Genomic DNA, 24,105 nt, shown 5'->3' on the forward strand with positions numbered 1-24,105 from the left:
ATATGGAACAAAGAATAAAAAAGAAAAATACATGATTTTATATACATAAAATGCTACGGTAGAAAAATATTGGAAGAAAAATGGCACATGACTTTTTATGTCCCACTATAGCCACTCAACTTTACAAGAATGAGAATAGAAATATTCCAAAATTTTTATTTTATATTTTAACAGTAAGGAAAATAGAGTATCTTTGAGATTAATTACATTTCTCAAAACGGGTAACACCATATGGGCGAATTCACGAAAGGTTTCTGTGGAAATGTAGCTTCCGAATAAATGCTAATTCACTCTGAACCGTCACGTCACATTACTCCACATCACATCTCATCACGTCACATCACATCTCATCACGTCACCTCGCATCACGTCACATCTCATCATGTCACCTCACCTCACATCACATCACATCACATCTCATCACGTCTCATCTCATCAGGTCACATCTCATCACGTCACATCACATCACGTCGCATCTCATCACGTCACCTCACATCACGTCTCATCACGTCACGTCAAAATATTCTTGGAAGAATCCGTGCTGTGATGTGGTGGTATTGTGACGGCGACGAAGAGTTTAGTGTGAACACGTCCATTTATTTACGTGGAAGAAATTTTGAAGGAGCGGTGACGGGACATGATGAGATGGTGACGTGATGAATAGTGTGAATACATAGCACGGTTGACTCAAGGCCAATATATAGAGGTCGGTCGGACAGGGGATTATCCATGACTCACCCTTCAGGACTCATCAAGCTCGCCACAATCAAGGCCTTCGCCACAATTGACCCTGCCCAGTCATACAAAACCTTTCGTAGCGGTCAGTTACCTTGTTACAACCAAAGCTATATTGTCTCTATTTACAACGGAAGCATTCACTTAACCGACAATGCCAAATAACTGTTCTGTTTATGGATGTCTGAATACCAAGAGAAAAACAAAAGGCAATGGTATTAAGTATTTTACGTTTCCTAGAGACAAAATTTTCTGTGATAAGTGGATACACGTGTGTTGCTGGTCTGATGAAATCAATCCAAAACATGCAGTGGTGTGTTCAGCTCATTTCACACCAGAGGACTACATTGATGATATGAAATCAAGGTTGCTGAATATTGAGAGCCCTAAAAATATGAGGTTATTGAAGAAAACCGCTGTCCCATCTGTACATTATTTAGTAAAACTCAAATAAAAGCAATTATAACAAAGAAGAGGGTAAGCGAATGGTGCAGTGAAGACATTGCATCTGCTTTAACTCTAAGAAGCATAAGTTCCAAATGTTACAAGTATCTGAGACTTAAGAAGGGGTTTCCATTGCCTTGTGAAACTACATTAAAAGAAAGAGCGAGTAGATTCTTCTGCGAGCCTGGGATTTTGACAAGTGTTTTGACATTATTACGTGCTAAAGCTGAAACTTTTACAGTAAATGAAAAAATAGCGGTATTAAGTTTGGATGAAATGTGTATTAGTAATGAATGGTGCTATGATAAGGGTATGGATGTATTGTATAAGCCGCACAACAGTGTCTTGGTTTTTATGCTACAAGGTCTTGTAGGGAAGTGAAAACAACCCTTTTATTTTAACTTTGATGAGACAAATCTCAAGCCGTTACTATTACAAATCATAATGTATGTTGAGGCTGTTGGTTATCCCATTGTTTCTGACATGGGATCGGCCAATCTTCGCATGTGGAAAGAATTTGGCATTGATCCTCTTGTCAATAGGATTTCATTCAAGAACCCATGTGCTGACAGGGAGATATATGTTTTTGCCGACGTTCCCCACTTGATCAAATTAGTCAGAAATAACTTAATTGATTCAGACTTTTATGTAGGCAGTGATTTAATTAATAACACAAGTATACGTGAAATGTTGTCAAAATCTAATACAGAATATGGACTGGCTTATAAAATTAATGAACTTCATTTATCTATTAATGGACAGCACAGGCAGCGTGTCAAGTATGCTGTGCAGTTATTATCCTCATCTTGTGCTAGTGCTTTAAGGTATTTGGGAAGTAGAGGTCTGTTGAACTCCAATAACTGGCAAGCTACCTCTGATTTTCTCTCACTGATCAACGACTGGTTTGATATAATGAATTCAAGCAACATGTATGGCGATATACCAGCGAGAAATGGCTTTGGGATCAATAAAGATTTTCAAATAAATACTTTGGAAAAGGTTATAATGGTAATGACTTCTTTAAAAGTAAAATCTCAAAAAATAAGGTGTCTATACAAATTTCAGAAGGGCATAATTCTTTCAAGTAAATCTGTTATTGGTCTTTCTAATATGGTTAAAGATGTTTTTAATGTAGATTATATCATGACTCAAAAGTTGAATCAAGACTGTGTAGAACATCTGTTTGGTTGCATAAGGCAAATGAAGGGCACATACGATCACCCCAGTGCTGTTGAATTTAAGTTTAGACTGAGGTCATTGATTCTGGGGAAAGATGTAAAAATAATTAGTGAAAAAACGAACATCATTGCAAAGGGCAACAATTATGATATGTTGATAAATGAATCTGCATGCAATTCCAAATACAGTGATGATAGAGAATTAGCATTAGAACTGTACTTGACCAGCTCATTGTTTAAAGATTTAGATTTTGAATGCCCCTCAGAAGATATAAACAATCAAATTCTAGATAAAGAAAACGAAAATCCGGCTGCCACTGTAATTGAAGATGAAGCTCTTAAATATATAGGTGGTTATATTGTAAAAAAGTTTTCTACAAAATATCCACAATTAGGAAGACAGATGAAAGAGTGTAAAAATTCAAATGAATCGTGGTTGGGATAGTAAACAGAGGTGAATTGTACATGCCATCAGATGAATTTTATTCTCAATTAATTGTTCTACGAGAAGTTTTCAACACAATCCACGGTTCATCACTTTTAGAAGGGAAATCGTGCAAAAAAGTCTCTTGTTGCTGAATTGCAACGATCAGGAGTAAAGGTCCCAGATGACATTATTGATTTTTTTGCAAAGATATCTATATATTTTAGGCTAAGGTACTTAAATAATGCTATCAAAATCAAGAAAAGAAAGACAAAAATGAAAATGATCGGGGAGATGCTAGAAAAAAATTAAAGTTAAATATTTAGATATGTTTAAATAGTTTTTACATTTCAGGATGTTCAAGCAATGAATTTTTGTATTTAAAGTTAAATATTTAGATATGTGTAAATAGTTTTTATTTATGATTATATTTAATTGTGTACATATTATTTTCATTAATAAAGGTTACAACTACAACCGAGTTTACTTCAATTCTCACTGATGAATTCACACTGCTGTACTGTCTACAGTATTATTTTATCAATAAAATTGTTTAGGCATTCTCAGAATTTTCTGATAACGGAAGTATCAAATTAAGTAGTCAAGAGGAAGAATAATTCAAAGGAAATAACAATAATGCCTTAATATACAAAGCCATGGCCTAACAGAGAATCACCAGTTGGAGCCGGAGTGACGTCACAGTCAGCCAGTGGCGAGAAGATGACAGTTCTGTCCGACCGACCTCTATATATTGGCCTTGGGTTGACTGAACGGTGATGTGATGTGATGTAGTGTGACGTGACGTGCCGTGACGGCGCAGTGTGAAACAGCCTTAAGTCTTTGAAGACAACAATCTATAAATCAAAATCAGGTTTGAAATGCATATTTTCCGAATGATATAATATTTGAAAACAAGGATCTTGTAGTTAACCAGTTTAAAATAATCGTGAATAAGACGAGATTCGTATATTTTGTTGAAGATGCCTTGTGTATAACCAGTTGGCTCCCGAAATTAATAAAGAAAACAGCAGAGTAATGAGGAGCATTAGAATTTGAAAGGCAGTGATATAGTAATATTTTTAATCCATGCAAAAAATAAATGCCTTCCCAGTAAGTAACTGTGAATGAGAAGCTGACGAAATATTTTATTTGTAACCAAAATACGATGGTGATGGATAATTCTTTTAGAGACTCGTGACATAGTAAGTAAATAAGGATAAAAAAAAATTCTCAAATCGCAGGTAAAAGATCGAAGAGTTTTGAATAAGAAAGGTTAACACTTTTCCGAATAATTTGAGAACACCTCGCATTCATTAATAACAAATGTTGATAAAAGAAAAAAAAAATCAAGAAGTTTGAAATCGTGTCTTGAATAATGGAAATGATATAGACAAGCAGCTCTTTCACGGGATATTTTCCCTTTTTCATTTGCATAATTTTATTCTAGTGAATCCAACGAAGAATAAAATATCCTTAGCCATATCCAAGGAGCCCATTTTATATAATAATTCCTCCTCCTCTTCGTCCTTCCTCCAATTCATATTCCAGGGACGGGTGTGATGCAATGTGATAAACATGTGTCGTAATTGTGTGTTTTATGGTTTGTGGGAGAACATACGATTGTGAGGATTGCATTACCGGACATGATGTGTCGTACAATAATAGTGGTATTTTTAAATCTATTTCAGAAGCAGGTCTTATAAAAGCTATCTTACTGTCATAAGAATGTGTTTGCTTTTATTGTTTTAAACTGAATTGATATTTATTTATTTATTTATTTAATTATAACAAATAATATCGGCGTCAATGACCTTAGATGGTCGGATGCCAGATAACTCAAAGTCAATCAATCAATCGTCTCATCCCATCCCAGTTTACCATCCAAGTATAGGTTTGAGTTGATGCTAAGAAGAGTTTTTTTTTTTAATATCCAGTCACTCAATTTTATTCCAATCATCCTATCTAATGGAAGTAGACGTATTTGCAAAGTTGGTGGTAGAGAGGCACATGGAATAGATTACCAGTCGGCCATCGAAATACTCCCATTCCATCTCAGTGCCTTGTTTCATAAAAATTGTTTTGGGAGTGCGAGGGGTATAAATATAAGCCTTATCATCCACTTCAGTATCCCATCACGGGAATTTCATTTCTTCTTCAGTACTTGCATCACTATCTTTCTGGTGACTAAAGAGAACAAGGAGAGGATCTTATCTAATTGATGTCTGATGTCACTATCCAAGGTCATTTTCTCCTTTATGTGTTGCTGGGTCGTTTTTTACTTCTAGTTTTGGGAATGTTAGAGCAATATATAATCTCTGGTAAATGCAAGAGACTTGACTGTTACAACTAAGCATATGCCACAGATACTCTTCGTGAATTAAGCAGTTGTAATGATTATTTTAACTACATTCTATAACGTTTATAATGAGGATATTGTGTTGCTATTGCAACAGAAGTTTTCAGTAATCTGAACACAGTCAATCGACCCAGTACCTGGTTTCGTCAAGATGTATTGATTATGTTGTGTAAAGTTGCAGTTTTTGATAATGCGAGATCTGTTCCGACACATGTGAAGGGGAAGATCGATTATAATGGAGTGATAAGGAAGCGTAGTGCTTCCTGAATGATACATTTATTGGCATCTTATTTTTATTTTCATTTTTATTTTTTTCAACGACAATAACCTTGTAAAGTGTACATTGGAGATAACATGTTGAAAGAGATGCTATTTAAGCTTCACTGAAGCGACAATGCGGATTTTGAGAAAATATTTTCTGTTGTTTCCTTTTTTATCTTTGTATAATTCTAACATTTTTACTATATTTAGTTTTTTACTTTTGTAAATTTGTCAATAATAATAATCAATATTTAGTTAGTAATGATAAGGATAATAATGATGACAATAATATGGAATAAAGACAATATTGTCATGCTTTTACCCCTAAAAAATCCGGAAATATAAAATAGACCATTATCTTGACATCGCAGCTTTAATATTCATTCAAGTCCAACCTTGACAATAAAGCGCACAATTATCTCTGAAGTTTTTTCTCCATCCTACGCGAAGTAATTACATTTTTGTATTAGAGCCTTTAAACTGCTAACGATGTTAAATTACCATCATAAATTTGGGCTTAATGTCTGTGCCACGTTTTTCGCTCAACTTTTAACAATCTTTAATTAACAAGAAATAGAGTGTTAATACAATAGTAAATTAGCTAGTAGGTTTTTAGGTTGTATGCTGGAAATAAGTTTCAAGTGACAATAACAGTGTACTTAAAGTAAAAAAAATTATGAACTCTTTACCTACAGACGTATATGTTCTTGTTCACAGGGATTTTGCCTCTACGGTGTAGGGATGTAAAGAAGGAAATCAGACAGGGAACCTCGTGGAAGGGAGGAAAATATAATTGCTGTCATAAATATTTTTTATTTAAGAGAAATTGAGGATTCTGTGCAGAAGTAGTTCACTCAGTTGACGGTGTGTTGCCATTTGCAATTTTTAATTAACGTGGAATTCAACGTTATAATACTACTTGCTTTATCATTAAACAGTTCAAACTAAATAAACATTTGTCCGGGTGTTAATTTACAAATAAAAAAAATGTATGGAAAAAATCATAAATGGGAAATGGTTGTGGGACGTTGTTTTTATTCATCAGAAAGCATTCTTACTAAAAAAAAAAAAAAATTAGTTTGACTTACAATTATGTTTTTCATTACCAGAGGAAATCGTGTCTTTAAGACTTTTTGAAAGTGGTTTTGGGAAATACATTAGCGTCTGACATAAGTATTTTTTTTTTTATCATAGTTTGATTTTTATGTAATTTTCAAAAGGGGTTTTTGGGAGGAACAACAGGCCATGTTGCTGGTTCCTGGTTAAAATCTAGACAGAGAATTTATAAATTTGTTTTCCTAATGCCAGATTGTGTTTTCAGCTTTGAATCCTATTTGAAGGTTAAAAAACAAACAAACAAATAATTTACATATATTTATAACAAAGAAAACTGATAATCAGTATTTTATTGGCATTAATGAAATTTAGCGGATTGAATCTTTCAGGTGGCTGTCGACGAGTCTTCACACCATATTCTTGGGTCCTTTCTTTTCAAGTGTTTATTGTCAACAAAATGCATTTTCGTTTCTTGACACAGCAGCATTCCTGGTATCACAATCCTTGATTACATCGGTCGTGCCTAAGAGTGAACTATTCGCTATATCTCTACTGTTTATTGTCATTGAGTTTTTATAGGAAAAAGTTTCAGGCTTTCTCAACAATCATTCTGTTAACGCATTCCTTTCATTGAACATACTGTACATACTCTTCCTTGACCCTATGAGTATTTGTGGTCCTTCTATTTAGCGATTGCTTTCAGTACCCCCTGACCTCAATTTCAAGATTGTGGTGGCCTGAAGTGCGTTTTACTTCTTATTAGTCTCATGTGGATTGCATTGATTCTGTGCTAATACTCTAGTATCAAGGTCACAAGCTTTAGGGTATTTTCTTATGGTTTCAATAGATCTTTTAACTATTGATGATCGACGGAGACACTCAACGCAGAATTACAAAACGAAGGGTAAGAGCTGATGTGTTCTGCTGACTCGTGATAATTGAATTTCTTACATCAGTTGTTTGTACCCATGCTGTTCACTCGAGAGTCACGGGTTCGATCCATTTGCTAGGTAGAGAGTTAAGGGAAATAGTAATTTAGTCGTGGATTGATAGAGAGGAAAAACTTTGTAATAAGGGTAACAAAGGAATGAGGACCCAGACAATTATACATTAAGTAAGCATATATATATATAAACAGTTCATTTGTTATATGATAGGGGAAACTTGGGTAAGGAATTGGCAGCCCAAAGATTTCATTTTAAGAGGTAGAGCTAAATGGATCAGCTCTCAGTACATTATCAAACTCACTTTATGTCTTATCGGAATGAAATTCCCAGTTTAAACGTCTTTGATACTTTTGTATTACACTCTGAATACAGCAGGCAAATAATGCTTTTAAAAGTGAGAGGAGTAATTGTAACTCCCAAGATTGCAGTAAGAAAACAAAGTTTGTGTGTGTGTGTGTATATATATATATATATATATATATATATATATATATATATATATATATATATATATATATATATTACACTCACGACAACACCAAATGCTGCCGCTTCTAGTCCACTGCAGGACAAAGGCCTCAGAAATTTGCTCAGTCAAATCTGAGGTTTGGTCATTTTCAGCACCACGCTGGCCACTGCTAATTTGCTATATATATATATATATATATATATATATATATATATATATATATATATATATATGTGTGTGTGTGTGTGTGTGTGTGTATATATATATGTATGTATATGTGTATATATATATATATATATATATATATATATATATATATATATATATATATATATATAGAGAGAGAGAGAGAGAGAGAGAGAGAGAGAGAGAGAGAGAGAGAGAGAGAGAGAGAGAGAGAGAGAGAGAGAGATTTCATTTCAATTTTTAATGTTGCCAAAAAATATAAACTTGGAATTGGAGACAGAGCTTCACACAACCATAGATTACATAGAACTTTACGAGAGGGAAATAATGGCTTTATGTCACTCTTCAAATCACTTAAAGGAATTTTTTTTTTAATTACGGAAATGCAGGAAAAAAGAACTGTTCTTAGAAGGAAGAAAGGTAAGAGTTCTGTTATTCACACACAATTCTCTTGATAACAGTTCCTCTATAGAGGATATAATCTTGCTCCCTAACCATTAAGGATATTAAAAGGAATGTAATTGGCAGTGTGCCACTGAAACGAGGAGTCATATTATTCATACTTTTCTATTACGTCATCTGGACAAGCCTCAGTATATCATACAGAAAAGGAAACTTTAGTTAAAACAACTCCGCCATCTTTACACGCAGTAAATGAAGCAAATAAAAGTTCAGGGTGTTTTGCTGCATGATAGGAGAAGGACTGGAAAAACTGGTATTTTTATCCCGTGTAATTTTGTTACCTTTTTTTCACAGTACTGTATTCAAGAGGAAAGGCTGCATGGAACGCGCCTTTGCTTCTCTTTGTGTTTGCCGTGGCCAAAGAATCCTATTTCCTGGATTCCAGTGATATATAGAATAATAATATTCTTTATTTAGAATTATACCATACAACTTTTTACAATGTCCAAAGAAAGAAAATGGATTTGGGGAATTTGCGTTGGAACATTTTGTAGCTTTCTATAGTTCTGATTAATAATATATTTATGACACAAACAAAAAATTTTGAATTCCACTGACACTTATGTGATCTTTAGTTCACCATTGATATGTTAGTGACTTTATTGAGAAATACAATTTTTCTTGTAGTTTATAAGTGTCTGAAATGAAAAATCACCTCAGAATATTTGCCGTTAATTCTAAAAATCTTTCATTCTCCATTATAAGATTAAATACCACACAGTATTCTAGAAATTTTATTCCAGCTGTGACCAAGTTGTGGAATGATCTTCCTAATAAGGGAGTTGAATTGTTACTGTTTTTAAAATAATTTATTGTTAATGTTTTCTCATATCGTGTATTTATTTCCTTATTTACTTTCCTCACTGGGCTAATTTTCCCTATTGGAGCCCTTGGGCTTATAGCATCTTGCCTTTCCAACTAGGGTTATAGCTTAGCTAATAATAATAATAATAATAATAATAATAATAATAATAATAATAATAATAATAGTCTAGGATCTTTATTCCAGATGTGACCAGATTGTGGACTGATCTTCTTAATCTGGCGGTTGAATCGGTTGAAATTCCAAGTTTTAACTTATTGCAAATGTTTTCTGTTGAACTAACTCACATAATTCTCGTATCATATAAGAAATACTTTAACGTTGTTACTTATCTTAATTTTTTTTTCTAATTCTCATATATAGTTTATCGATTGTGGTCAGGAAGTTCTTATGATTGGCCTTGATTTTAGTGCTGCCTTTGACCGTGTTAATCCCGAGGCCCTTGTTTTCAAACTGAAACAGTTGGGAGTGGGTGGGTCGTTTCTTAGCATTATTATTGTTTTTTTTAAGAAAAAGATCTCAAAGAGTTGTTGTTGATGGGCACCATAGTGAGTATAGGAATGTGATATCCGGTGTTCCACAGGGTAATGTTCTTGGCCCATTACTTTTCATACTATATACACATGGCATGTGGTTTGGCCTAGAAAACAAGCTTGTAGCATATGCAGATGATGCTACTCTCTTTGTATCAATTCCTTCCCCTGAATTTAGATCTGGGGTTGGTTAATCCCTTAAAAGAGATTTAGCTAAAATTATTGTATGATGCAAATTATGGGGTATGAAGTTGAATCCTAACAAAACTCAAAGTATGATTGTAAGTAGGTCAAGGACGGTGGCTCCTCAATATCCGGATCTCAGTATTGATAATGTTTCTTTAAATTTGTATGACTCTTTTAAAATTTTAGGTGTGATTCTCGACAGCAAATTTACTTTTGAGAAACACTTTAGGTCTGTTTCTTCTTCAATTGCACAAAAAATTGGCTTATTGAGAAAGTCTTACAAGATTTTTGGTGATCAATCTATTCTGAAGAAGTGTTTTAATTCTTTCCTTATACCTTGTTTTGAGTATTGTTCTCCTGTGTGGTTTTCAGCTGCTGATTCTCATCTTAATTTGTTAGACAGAAACTTACGGTCTATTAAATTTCTTATTCCTGATCTAGATATTAATCTTTGGCACCGTCGTTCAATTAGTTCTTTATACATGTTGCATAAGATTTTTCATAACTCTGACCATTATTTACATTCAGATCTCCCTGGACAATTCTATCCTGTTCGTAATATTAGGCAGGCAGTTAATTCTAATAGCCAGGCCTTTTCCATCATGAGGCTCAATACTACACAGTATTCTAGAAGTTTTATTCCAGCTGTTACCAAGTTGTAGAATGATCTTCCTAACTGGGTAGTTGAATCAGTAGAGCAAAATGTTTTTATGTTGACAAGGCTGACATGAGTCTTTTTATAATTTATATGACTTCTCTGTTTTTGATGTTGTTAATAGTTTATATAAGACATATCTGTTTTGACGTTGTTACTGCTTTTAGAATGATTTATTGTTAATTTATTCTCATCATTTATTTATTTCATTATTTCCTTTCCTCACCCGGCTATTTTTCCCTGTTGGAGCCCTTGGGCTTATAAAATCTTGCTTTTCCAACTAGGGTTGTAGCTTGGCTAATAATAATAATAATAATAATAATAATCATAATAATAATAATAATGATAATAATAATAGCCTCTGTACCATGGTCTTCCACTGTCTTGGGTTAGAGTTCTCTTGCTTGAGGGTACACTCGGGCACTCTGTTCTATCTAATTTATCTGCCTCTTGTTTTGTTAAAGTTTTTATAGTTGATATAGGAAATGTTTATTTTATAGTTGTTACTGTTCTTAATATTTTATTTTTCCTTATTTCCTTTCCTCACTGGGCTATTTTTCCTGTTGGGGCCCCTGGGCTTATAGCATTCTGCTTTTCCAACTAGGGTTGTAGCTTATGAAATAATAATAATAATAATAATAATAATAATAATATTATAATAATAATAATTTGGTACTTCTCTATTTCCTCTCCTCACTGGGTTATTTTCCCTTTTGGAGCACTTGGGCTTTTAATATACTGCTCTTCCCAAATAGGTTTGTCGCTTAGCTAGTAATAATAATATGTTAACTAACTCAAGTTACGGGACCTAAATTACCCGTGATAAGAACTTCGACGAATGAAAGCAGAACGGAATTAGTAAGTAAAAGTAATTAAGAATTACATCAAAATTCTGGGTTAATGGATTAGGTACAATTTATAAAACTTTCTGGTATTGTAATTTCCAGCATTTTAATTATTTTTTTTTTAGATTATCCTCAAGGGGTGAAGATTGAGTAGCAGGTTTTTACTTTTTTTTTTCCTTGTAGAATTTATTTAATATGGAACGGAGGCAGGTGAGACCGTCTTCGTAATTTTTATAGCATTTTTACACGATATATATATATATATATATATATATATATATATATATATATATATATATATATATATATATATATATATATATATGTATATATATCATTATTATTATTATTACCATCCAAGCTACAACCCTAGTTGGAAAAGCAAGATGCTATAAGCCCAGGGGCTCCAACGGGGAAAAATAGCCCAGTGAGGAAAGGAAACAAGGAAATAAATAAATGAAGAGAACATATATATATATATATATATATATATATATATATATATATATATGTGTGTGTGTGTGTGTGTGTGTGTGTGTGTGTGTGTAATATTTATCTATATTTATATATATTTAAATATAATGTGTGTATATGTGTGTATATATATAGATATATAAAATGTGTATATGGTATATATATATATATATATATATATATATATATATATATATATATATATATATATATATATATATTATATATATATATGTATGTATGGGTATGTCAGTGTGCACACAAAACTTGTTTTATTTTATCGTAGCCGTCATGAATCTGTTATGTAAATATCCATTCATCTTCTGTTTACATACTGTAATTCTCAACGCCGTAATAAATCATATCCAAAGTAGTCTAGCAGTATTTCAGAGTCTGTCTGGCACATCGTCTGGGAAAGGGCTGAAGTAGATTAAGGAAGGATTAAGTTGAATAATCTTCTTATTAAAAACGAGGCCTGATTTGCATAAGATGTCGGAGTAACTAGAAAAAAAATAGTCTCCGATAATGGCGGAAATGGTTTTTATATTTTCTTACTATATTATAGAAGATTAGTTAGTTATATTACCTCCTCCCCACCGTGGGGTATTGTTTTTGGTAGAATTCTTTGTGTTTTTGTCAATTTACGAAAAATGACCTGATCGATTTATTTGAAATTTTCAGGAGGGATGCACTATGACACAACCCGATTAAACTTTGGTCCTCATAGAATCAAGATCATAGTCACGGCGACTCGAAAGATCTTAGTAAACTTTTGACTAAAACTCCGTTAACTGATATCCAATTATTTGAAACCTAGACCAAAATTTTAATTTTTCGGTGCTGAAAATGAAATTCTTTATATGAAAATGGTGAAAATGCATATTTTTAAAGATTGGTAAGGTTAATGTTTAAGGGTTTCGAATTTTCAGTGTCACCGAGTTTAGAGGGCCAAAACTCTTGAACGATTAGATATACAATTGGTTAATATGACAGACAGAAAACCACCTTTGAGCTTTAAAATAACACCATGACCTTTGACCTTCTGTAACTTTGTAAGGTTAAATTCAACATCACCTGATTTCGGCAAGTTCAAATTCACACTCGTTTACTATCATTAAAGGATGTTTCAACTCTATAAAAACATTTAGAGCATTGGTAGTGTTTTCGTGAACGTTTAAGTGCGAGGGACGGGATTTGCCGTGTCTTGTTGTCTTTGGGCTTGAGTAAAATGGTAAGCGGTACGATTATTCAAGCGTTTTTCTGTTCTCTTATTTAGAATTCCTTAGTTGTATTTATTTAGGAATTCTTAGAAAATGTGAACTTCTGAAGCAGGATACAAATCTGTATTTTAGCAATTCCATTTGTTGGTATTGATTTATATTTCAGTTGTCAATATGTCCGTTTTATAGGTCTTTACAATTTTGGGCCGTTTTTCTCTATGTACATTTTTTATCATTTGAGATTCCTTTTCCACATATATTGGGAATCCATGAAGTAATTCAAATGGGCTTCATGAAGTTGTTGATTTTTTATGAGTTGTCTTGGATTTCTCACCAAGTTTGGTTTACCATGAAAGACAACTGGGTAAGTAAACAAATCTATAATTAATTCCTTACCACTGAGAGATGCATCAATTCTGGTCCCCTTTTATTTTTGTTGTAAGGTCTCCGAAGATAAGCTTGCTAAGGATTATCACAAAAATACATTTACTTGTGAGAAACAAACACGTTTTTTATAGGTCATTTATAGACATTTTAGAACTCGCAATATACTACTCTCTCTCTCTCTCTCTCTCTCTCTCTCTCTCTCTCTCTCTCTCTCTCTCTCTCTCTCTCTCTCTCTGCTGGAAAGGATTCCCCGGAACCCCAGTCATCTCTCTTAACCGTTTCCAATGATATTTTCTCCCCATAAAAAAGATTTGAAAGGTTGGGGTGGTTATGAGGACTTATCAGACGACCATTGGGTGCCATTTCAAGTTCATCTAGCCCAACGTAATGGGGGATATCACCATCTTGGGACTAGGCTATTGTAACTCTCTTCTCTCTTTCTTTTATTTTGCAGTGGACCATCAGCTTTTAGCTGTTGTTATAACGGTTGCTCAAAATACTGAATAAATAATTTTTCTGTTTAAAGAAAATTGGAAGGCCAGTGAGAACCCCAAAGTTTGTTTGTGTATTTATTTAGGGAAAATCCTCTGATGTGTAGTTTTTGTTCATTTGGTTCTTTGATTAATCGAAATTTTAATCTTTTTGAAGTTTTTGTTCATAATTATCAGTGGTTAAATTGAAAGATCTTTTTTTTTTTTTTTACATTTAATTTCCTACCTAAACCTCATTATAAATTCAGAACCACTTTCTATAAGTTTACTTTCTGAATAATTTTGCATTAATTATTTTTTAGAGCCAAAACTGTTATTAACCTTGCTTATATATTGAATCCTCATCTAACCTGCAACGCTCACTACCACTACAATAACCATTTCCATAAGTCTAGAGCGGATGAAGTACCCGCACTGGAGATATTTGCAAGTAATTCCAAATATCTGACTTCCATTTATTTTACTGTTTTACTCCCCTTCCTGACACTCCACCTTCGCCCAATCTAAGAAAAAAAAAATTAAAATCATGTGTGAGTGCTCACCATCAGAAACTCACTCTATCACTTTCCCTCTCGAATTCAGTGTCTGTTCTGCCGCTTTTTTTTTCTGGAAAATCGTTCGTGCTTTACTCGTTTTCCCACCTTTCCAGTTATCTAAATTATTATCTATCGGAAATAGTGTTTCAAATATTTAGGAATTTTTTTGAGGCTTAGAGGACTTTGATATATTTATTTCATTGAATTTATTTCTGAGCAAAAATTTTATTTCGGATAAGTCCTTCCGTAGTAAATAGTTGTATACGTTATTCGTTATTGTGACATTTAAGCCTCAAACGCTACTTTACTTCTAATCAGATATATATATATATATATATATATATATATATATATATATATATATATATATATATATATATATATATATATATATATATATGTATGTATATATATGTATATATATATATATATATATATGCATCTACATACACACACATATATATATATATATATATATATATATATATATATATATATATATATATATATGTTTATATACAGTATATGTATATATATTTATATATATATGTATATATATATATATATATATATATATATATATATATATATATATATATATATATATATATATATATATTTATACATATATATGTATATATATATATATATATATATATATATATATATATGTATGTATGTATACCTAAATTCTATATATTAGTTTTTTCTTTTGAAGTGATTACTTTCTTGATGTTTGCCATATTGCTTTCCTTGGTTGCCTCGGTCATAGATTGTAATCGCCATTTTAATTTTTAATTAATTTATTATAGAATGTTTTTTTTTTTTCGTAGCGTTGGCCAAGTATAATGACCTTATTAGGGATTGCAACCCTTAGATTTATGTAGGTTCTGGGAGAGGAAGGCACCTTGTATGAGTCGTTAGTGAATGCAAGGTGAACCTGCTGCTCACTTTTGTTTACTTCGTTGTATATCTTTCATTATATTTTATTATCTTTGTCAGCATAAATTCAATAAGCTGTTTATGGAACCCAAAAATCTTTTTTTTATCCTTGCATAACAAGAAATTCTAGACCTTGTGTGTTACAGTGTAATCTCTCTCTCTCTCTCTCTCTCTCTCTCTCTCTCTCTCTCTCTCTCTCTCTCTCTCTCTCGACTTTAAGGTCGTATTTCACCTTAATCCATATTATCATCGTAATTAAGAACCTTGTATAAGTCTCTCCCTATCTCGTTTGGTAACCATTTGGTTTATTGCATTATTTGTTCCTTTGAAAAAGTATCTCTTGTAAATCCATTCCGGTTAAGCCAACGCACGATGAAGGTATTAGATAACTTGTTTATTTGAAGGTTTTCAATATAAATAGAAGAGTCTGTCTCCATATGCACTTTTAAAAGATTTTCCTTTTAATATCTTTCAACTTGTAATATTCAGAGACGAAAATGTCTTTCATTTAACATTTTGGAGTTATTTTAGTTTCCTATTGTCCATCGTAGTCTGGGAATTGTTTCACGCGTGACGTTACCCATCAGACAAATATATACCATTGCATAACAATTTTTATGTTATGAAGACCTTGTTGTAAACAAATGTCTTCATCACCTGGCGGATTTTTGTACAGATATATTTCACAATTGAAATATTACTTTTCATCCCGAGATCGTCATTATCCGAGGTTCATCATTATGTGAGATGGGTTTCTCCCATCCGTAGGTGTAGCATTATGTGAGAAAAAAAAAACATTGATATACATATCATTGGCATTGCATTTGAAATTCTCCTTTGAATGTAGGGGCGACTAGACAAGTTATCTTTGGGTGAATCTTTCAATTGGCGTATGATTGAAATATTTTAAAATTGAAAATGGCTTTTTTTTCAAGTTGATGATAGTAACATTTAAACTTTATTAATGAATAAACATAAGATTCTTATAAACTATGGTTTTTCCAGTTTCATAATTTATTAATCATCATAGGAAATAAGAAGTAACAAGAAGGAAATATGAGGAAAACCATGAAGAAAGAAGTGTTCTCGAAAGAGACTGGAATTTACTACCGCATTTTAAATTATTTCCTGATTTGATAGATGATGTGCACTGTTATTCATTCCTTTCAGCTGATACGACTTAATGAGACTATCTATCAAATTTTCTTGACGTTCACTCAATCAAATTTACCAACAAAGAGCTTTTGTTTTTCCTCTATTGCTTCTTTAACCCTACACTAAGTGATCCACCATCCCAACATTACGTCTTATTTATTTTTTTTTTTTCAAACAAATAGCTCTCACTTGATTGTATCTTCTATGAAGGCTTTATACAGTTTAAAGATGTATTTCAAAGCATCTCTCTCTCTCTCTCTCTCTCTCTCTCTCTCTCTCTCTCTCTCTCTCTCTCTCTCTCTCTCTCTCTCATGTTTTTCTTCAATGCTTTTAACGATGTTGTTTCTTCTTCCTACCACTTCTAGTCTGTTTGTGAGGTTTTTTCCCGATAACTTCTTTTTTCTTCTTCCTTACAATCAGAACAAATCGTGATGCCATGTCGTAACATTGAATATATCATGCATGTATCTTTAAGCATCTCATTTATACATATTTTGGGGCGCATTCAGTCAACCTGAAACTGTACTTAGTATAACTTAAAACTTCCTGTATTTTTTTTATTTTGAAATAATATTTTTATATATGTGTTTTTGCATCTTCCGCCATTGTCCTGCTTGCTAGGGCAATGTCACTGTTCAATGCCTCTGCCATTTAGGAGTGGCCTTTTAAACTTTTAAACTTAGTTGTTGCGGAATTATAGTGAACGTGTATTTATGCTATGATAAATCGGTCTAGATATTAGTAAGTTTGCAAAATAGATTACAGTAAACTTGGCCATTAATTAAAAGGAGAATTTTTAAGCAAATGCAGTTTGTTTATTTAGAATTTTTTGCTTTTCCTAATTGGTTCTTTTGTTGGATTTCAAGTCCAAGTAGGTATTGAGTCTTAGAAATTGGAAACTGCTTTCTGGCAAGTTTAACATCAAATTAGTTTTTATTTCTATTAGTCCTGAAGAGATACACAAATTTGATGAATTGCTATGCAAGTGGCCCATAGAAATAGGCAGGGATATTTTTTCAACCTTTGAGAATGCGCGTGTGATGTGTTTGTACTTCTTTTCCCAACGCAATCTGGGGAGCTCAAGATTGGTTGACCTTTGCCTGGAAGCAATCTTTTCTGTTTTCTCACAGCTTTTACCCCAAAATTGTATTTGGAAGACATTAGTGTCAATCCTTTATTTTCGTTAGCCAAGGAAGCGACGTTAACGCCCGAGGACTGTAGAAGAAATTGAAAGTTTGTGTGTGAGGAGGAAATTAAATTTCAGTTAGAGAGCAAAAAACAAACAGACAAATAAATTGAGGTATCTGAAATGAAGCAAGATTAAAAATCCTTTTACTGAATGCTACATCGTGATCAGTTGCAATTTTCAAGTTTCCATGATCTTCCCTTAAACGCTGCTAAAATCCATTCTTTCTTCAAGTAGTCTCGGGGTTACCATTAATCCTTTGTTTTTCTTTCGGCTCTCAAGACACCCACTTACTCAGTTTTACAAAGTCCAAGCTACATTTTGGACTGACTTACTTTGCCACGTATTCATAGTTCTAACATTTGAAACATTTTATACTTACGTTTTAATGAGTCTGCATTGATTTTGTGAATACCTGTCACCCTTGGTTATTCCCAAAGTTCTATTAATCTTAACATTAACTATTCACTTTTCTTTCTGTCTTATGCTCTCAGACTTGTTCAGTGGCGTACGTAGTTTTAATTACCACTACAAATTGAAACTGTATTCCTTCAAAACATTAATTTTCCTCAACTCTTTAAAATAATTTTATCCCATCAAATCCAACCAATTAACAATAGCCATTCTGCTTTTAATTTACTGTATCTTTGGTAAGTTCTGCAATCCGTTTGTTTATAAACATTATTCTCATGTTTTCCTTTAATATCACACATCGCTTGTACTTATTTATGCGCAATCAATTAAAAAACTTGAACATTTTCTTTATCATGTTTACTCTCACCGTATTTCACTGAACCTCAAATAGTCTTACAGTAACGTTATGTCTCTCTTAACTTTATAGGTGGTTGGTTTATCAAGCTACCAGCTTCCCTTTGAGACACTATCACTAAATAGTTATAGGTCTATTAAGGACTGGTTAGAGTTGGGTCTTTCTTTAGGTGCACATACACCGATTAATCTATCACATTTGTTACACTTTATCACAAATCATCACACGTTTGACAATACTATTGTTGCATCATCTTACATTCTTAAGCAGGTAGCCACTGTAAGTGTTAAGTGGCTGTTTGCTCAGATGGTAAGGGTAGAAAAGACTTTAGCTATGGCAAGTAGCTGATCCAGGAGTAGGACCCAACCTGAAACTAATGTTCTGTAGTGTTTTTTCTTTATAGCGGCGTGGAGTCAAAACATACCTACTGTCGATGGCGTTTAAGCATGGAAAAGATACAAATCTTTGGCGGATAAAAGAACCTTGAATATTCATGGGGCTGACTCTCATTTTTTAAATAGTAGCCGAAAATCAGGCAGTAGCCCTTGGAAAGGGGGAAAAGCTTATAGTGAAAAAAATATGTATATTTGTGGCTTGTCTTGTTTGTGGAGCCTATTCGTATTAAGGAGTAAACATATATATATATATATATATATATATATATATATATATATATGAATATAAATTTATGTATATATATATATATATATATATATGTATGTGTAAAAATATATATATATATATATATATATATATATGTGTGTGTGTGTGTGTGTGTGTGTGTACGTATTACTGTATGTATAATATGTGTATCTATATATCAGTCTCTATCTATCTATCTATATATATATATATATATATATATATATATATATATATATATATATATATATTTGTGTGTGTGTGTGTGTGTGGATATATTCAATCTACAATTTCTCCTTGAAATTTCCAGGAAATATTCTTGAATGACATAGCTATCCTAACTTCAGCTGACACATATCAGCCACATTCCTGTCACTTAATATGAAGACAGTAGAAGATATATCATGAGATTTAAAATATTGTCTAATCCACTGCACTTCGCTAGGGAATGTTATCTTGATTAATATCAGGACAACTAGAATATGGAGTTGGTATATTATACTCTTTATGCATGAGCAATGTTACATTTATGTAGACACGTTGCATGCGTCATTTCGTTTTACATTTATTTATATTTATGATTGCATAACCCTGAAATTCATGAATAGACATTTGATGTTATATTTGTGGCCTAGTGACCTTTCTAGCTCTGTAATAATATAATCTTTTATTCAAAATACCTGACGTGCTATATTTCATTATGTGTAACATGATTATGGTAAAGCCATTGGATTTAATCAAGCCCAACATGATCATGTTAATGCCATTAAACTTTCACCTCGCAAATTAGCGACACAGGCAATGAAATGATCGACAATTTGAGGAGGAACTGTTATCCAGGTAATTATTTTTTCTGTCGTATATAAAATACCGGAGAGGTCTCGCTTGGCATGTTATGAAACCTTTTATGCTAAGATACGACGAATTAACTCGAGGAAAGTTCACATTTTATGAGGAATATTGTTGGAGTTCTAGTGACAAATCCTATAACCAAACCGGTAAAATAGCCTTCACCGACGCGTGCCTGTTGTTGCCAGCGTGTGAGACAAAAACTGTTATCGGAAAGTTCTACAGTTTACGATTGTTTAATCGTTTTAACAAAAGCTTCAAACCAAGGATCCCAGTGGTGTTTTATAGCTATCGAAGGTGCGGAAGTAGAAAGTATTCCCCATCCTCTCTCTCTCTCTCTCTCTCTCTCTCTCTCTCTCTCTCTCTCTCTCTCTCTCTCTCTCTCTCTCTCTCTGGATGCAATGGAAATAGTCGTATAGATTTCAATTTCTTTTTTAAGAACATAGTTTGCTCTTCTTTGGCATGAGACTCAAGGCAAGATCATTCGAAGCATATTATGTTATCTATCAAGGGAAAATTGTGTTACTTTTATTTACATTGTGGCTATCAAGGGAACATAAGATTAACTAACATATCTACCATCAAACTACAAAATTGTATCGCCTGAATTCTTAGTTTGGCAGCTTTTATGGACGCTTTATGTTATGGCGAGTTTCTTTTTTATTACCTCCGCCTACCAAGTTGGAAGGAGGTTATGTTTTCGCCCTCTGTTTGTTTGTGAACAGCATCCTGGCCACAATTTTAATCGAAGGGTAATGAAACTTGCAGGGATTAACTTATGTAAAAAGCGGGAAATTATTAAATTTTGGAAAGTCAAAGGTCAAGGTCACGGTCAGGCAAAATGTATGATTCACGTAATCAGCCATACGTTTGGACATCGTTGTCACAGAGACTTCAAACTTGGTTCATATTTGAGTGTACAAAAATCCACGCCAAATAATACATGTTGTGAGGCGCCGAGTAAGGGTGTGAACTCAAAGGCGGATTGGAAACGACTGAGTTATTTATTAAGGAACACTCTTCTTTATATACAAAACCTCAAGGCAACGGGACATGACCTGTTCGAGAGACAGACAATGTTACAGAGCAAAACGGAGACATGATCATTCAGGTTCTTTTTAGTGCGAGGGAAGAGCGCAGATACAAGCATAATATATGCAAAATAATTATGTACAATTGTATGACACACGGTTGGTACAATGTTAAGGTCAAAGGTCAAGATCAATGTCGAGGAAAAGGTTGAGAAATCAGCTGCCGTGGCTGAGGTCTGAGCTCCACTAGAGTGCCCCTCTAGTTCTATGTTTGTTTTACTTGAGCTCTTGTTGCATGTAAATGGCAATGCTATTTACCAGTTCGGGACTTTGCTTCCTAGCATCCCGTATCTGGAACATACAGTTGGTTGAAAGGAAGTGTTTGGATCTTTGAAAGGCCTAAAAAAACATTTGCTGTTTTTTTTTCTTCCTTTTATACAAAACTCATAAAGGTTCTACAGATGTGAGGTATTTTTTTTTTCTACAGCATGCTGGAAGCGTTGTAAACGTTGTAGAGGATGTGCACTCAGTTAAATGTTGGTGCAGCCAGGGATTTTAGCATTCTGGAAGACTTCTGTACGTTGTATAGGCTGTGTAGTAAATGCAAGATGCGGCGTGGAAAGTGGTTTTAGCCGAACTGTGTCATACAATTATTATTATTATTATTATTATTATTATTATTATTATTATTATTATTATTATTATTTCTTAAGCTACAACCGTAGTTGGAAAAGCATGATGCTATAAGCCAAGGGGCTCCAACAGGGAAAATAGCTTGTGATGAAAGGAAACAAAGAACTAAGAAAATTAATTAACAATTAAAATATTTGAGAACAGTAACAATTAAAATAAACATTTAGATAAAATATGAAAACTTTAACGATGTAAGAGGAAGAAAAATAAGAAAGAATAGTGTGCCCATCTGTATCCTCAAGTAAGAGAACTCTAACCCAAGACTGCAGAAGACTGTATTTGGAACGATAGAATGAACTAAAAATATTTTTTATAAAATTCATACGTAACGGTTTAATTTTCATACTCAAAGCGCTTAAAGCACTTACTTAATAGGACATTAATAAGGACCCCGAGGGAGTTATTTCAACTCAAGCCAAGTTGCTATGCAGGATCGCAAATAATAGAGGAAATCCATCCATATCCAAACGCTTTGGAAAGAGAAAGGAACAGCAGGAAGACCAAACGTGGCTTAGAGTTAGTCCGAAGGGGAAAACAGGAGAGAAACCACTTGACCTAAGCCTTCGGATTTCCGTTGAGGGGATCCACGACCCCGACCCCAAATGCAGCCTGAAAGGAATCTAAATCTCGGATTTCTCGTTGGTCAGTTAAGATTGTATAGGAAATGACATATGTCGATGGAAATAGTTAATTTTATTTGGTACGTGCAGTTTTGAAATTATGTATTTTATTTTGTGCCATAAAGGAAACTTGACATAAGCAAATTATAATGTACCTCAACAGATTTCTTTTTTGTCGATGGTATTATTATTCATTTTATTATGACATCAGAGATTTTGTCGCCTAAAAAAAGTGTTATTTTATTTTTATTATCTTCCTGTTGTTCTGCAGGAAAGTAGCCAACGTGAGAAGAGAGTAAATTATTCACCGATGTCATTTTATTTTAGCAAGTATGAACATCGGTTTAGACTCTTAACACAATTCTCGCTCATACGGTTACAAATTCCAAAGTATTGTTTTGAAGTCAATTGTTCGGAAGAACATACTTCTATATTCTTTCATATATTTATTTGTTTTACTTTTTTTCCAAACTATAAAACGATGCTTTACCTGTGCATGCAATGCAGTTAACTTCATCATGTAACGTCATCTTATTCAGAGGAAAGCAAGTAAAAGCTGCTGTCTCTGATGTGAGATTGTTGTTTATTTTCTACAATCTGTCACCTGTTTTGTATATATAGAAATAAATTAAATGTATTTATGGTCCATGGTTTTGCTTAAGGAAGGTCATGCAATGTTTATTTATTTGGAAATATACTGAAATATTTTTGTTAGTTCTTTCGTTACATTCTCAAGGAGAGAGTGTCTGCAAAAAGAAATTCAATATCAGATTTATTCATTTACTTGGAGAAACTATTAAAGCTCCATCGAACATCACTGAACTTGATGTTCCCAAAATCGAATATGTCTCCTCTCACCTCCTGCCCCTCGTTTTTGCAAACATCAGAGCTCTCACGGAGCCTCTGGCCCCTGAGAGTTTTATATTGTTTTCTTGCTTGGAATTTTTCCTTACTACCTGATTTGACTTACGAACAAAAATAAGAAGATTTTATTACGGTATTTCTTATTGTTTTCAAATTCTGAAGGTTTCATTGGCTTTTGATATGTTCAAGCTTAAATCGTTTTCCCTACGCAAATTATTTTTGGTACTTGAAGATAAACTTTTTTAATTTCTTGATAAGTTGAGGTGGAAGAGGAAGTCGACTAGATGAAATGTTGAAAAAGAAAGATTGATCAATGAATATGAAATAGAGTCAGGAGGCAAGTCGTGACGGGTCATCTTGAGAAGTTGGGTCTGAAATATTTTGGTGCTGGTTTTGCGAATGTTATATTTATGGGCGGGAGCCTTGGCATTAATCATTTTATTCTCCCAAGAAAAAGATGCAATATTTATTTTAGGTATTTATCTAGTTTTCAGCTTGTGTAGTTCACTATAAAAATTGTACATATGTATGATAATCCCATGGTATAAAATGTATTGTATGTTCATATTTTAATTTTTTACCTTTTAATACCCTGACGCCGCATCAGTGGCCGTCTTTGTTTCGTTAATTTTAGCAATGCTTGTCTTACCCAATTGAAATGAAAGTTTTGATGGCTAACGAACGCA

General features: G+C 33.1%; 1 protein-coding gene across 1 annotated transcript; it reads left to right on the forward strand.

Moving 5' to 3' along the window:
- Positions 1-279: 279 nt before the first annotated feature.
- On the forward strand, positions 280-657 carry LOC137633423 (uncharacterized). Its single transcript, XM_068365653.1, has one exon. It carries the CDS (start codon positions 280-282, stop codon positions 655-657), a length of 378 nt encoding a protein of 125 aa, XP_068221754.1.
- Positions 658-24,105: the final 23,448 nt, after the last annotated feature.

The sequence above is a fragment of the Palaemon carinicauda genome, chromosome 3 (genome assembly GCF_036898095.1).
Source record: "Palaemon carinicauda isolate YSFRI2023 chromosome 3, ASM3689809v2, whole genome shotgun sequence".
In the NCBI taxonomy this organism is placed as follows: domain Eukaryota; kingdom Metazoa; phylum Arthropoda; class Malacostraca; order Decapoda; family Palaemonidae; genus Palaemon; species Palaemon carinicauda.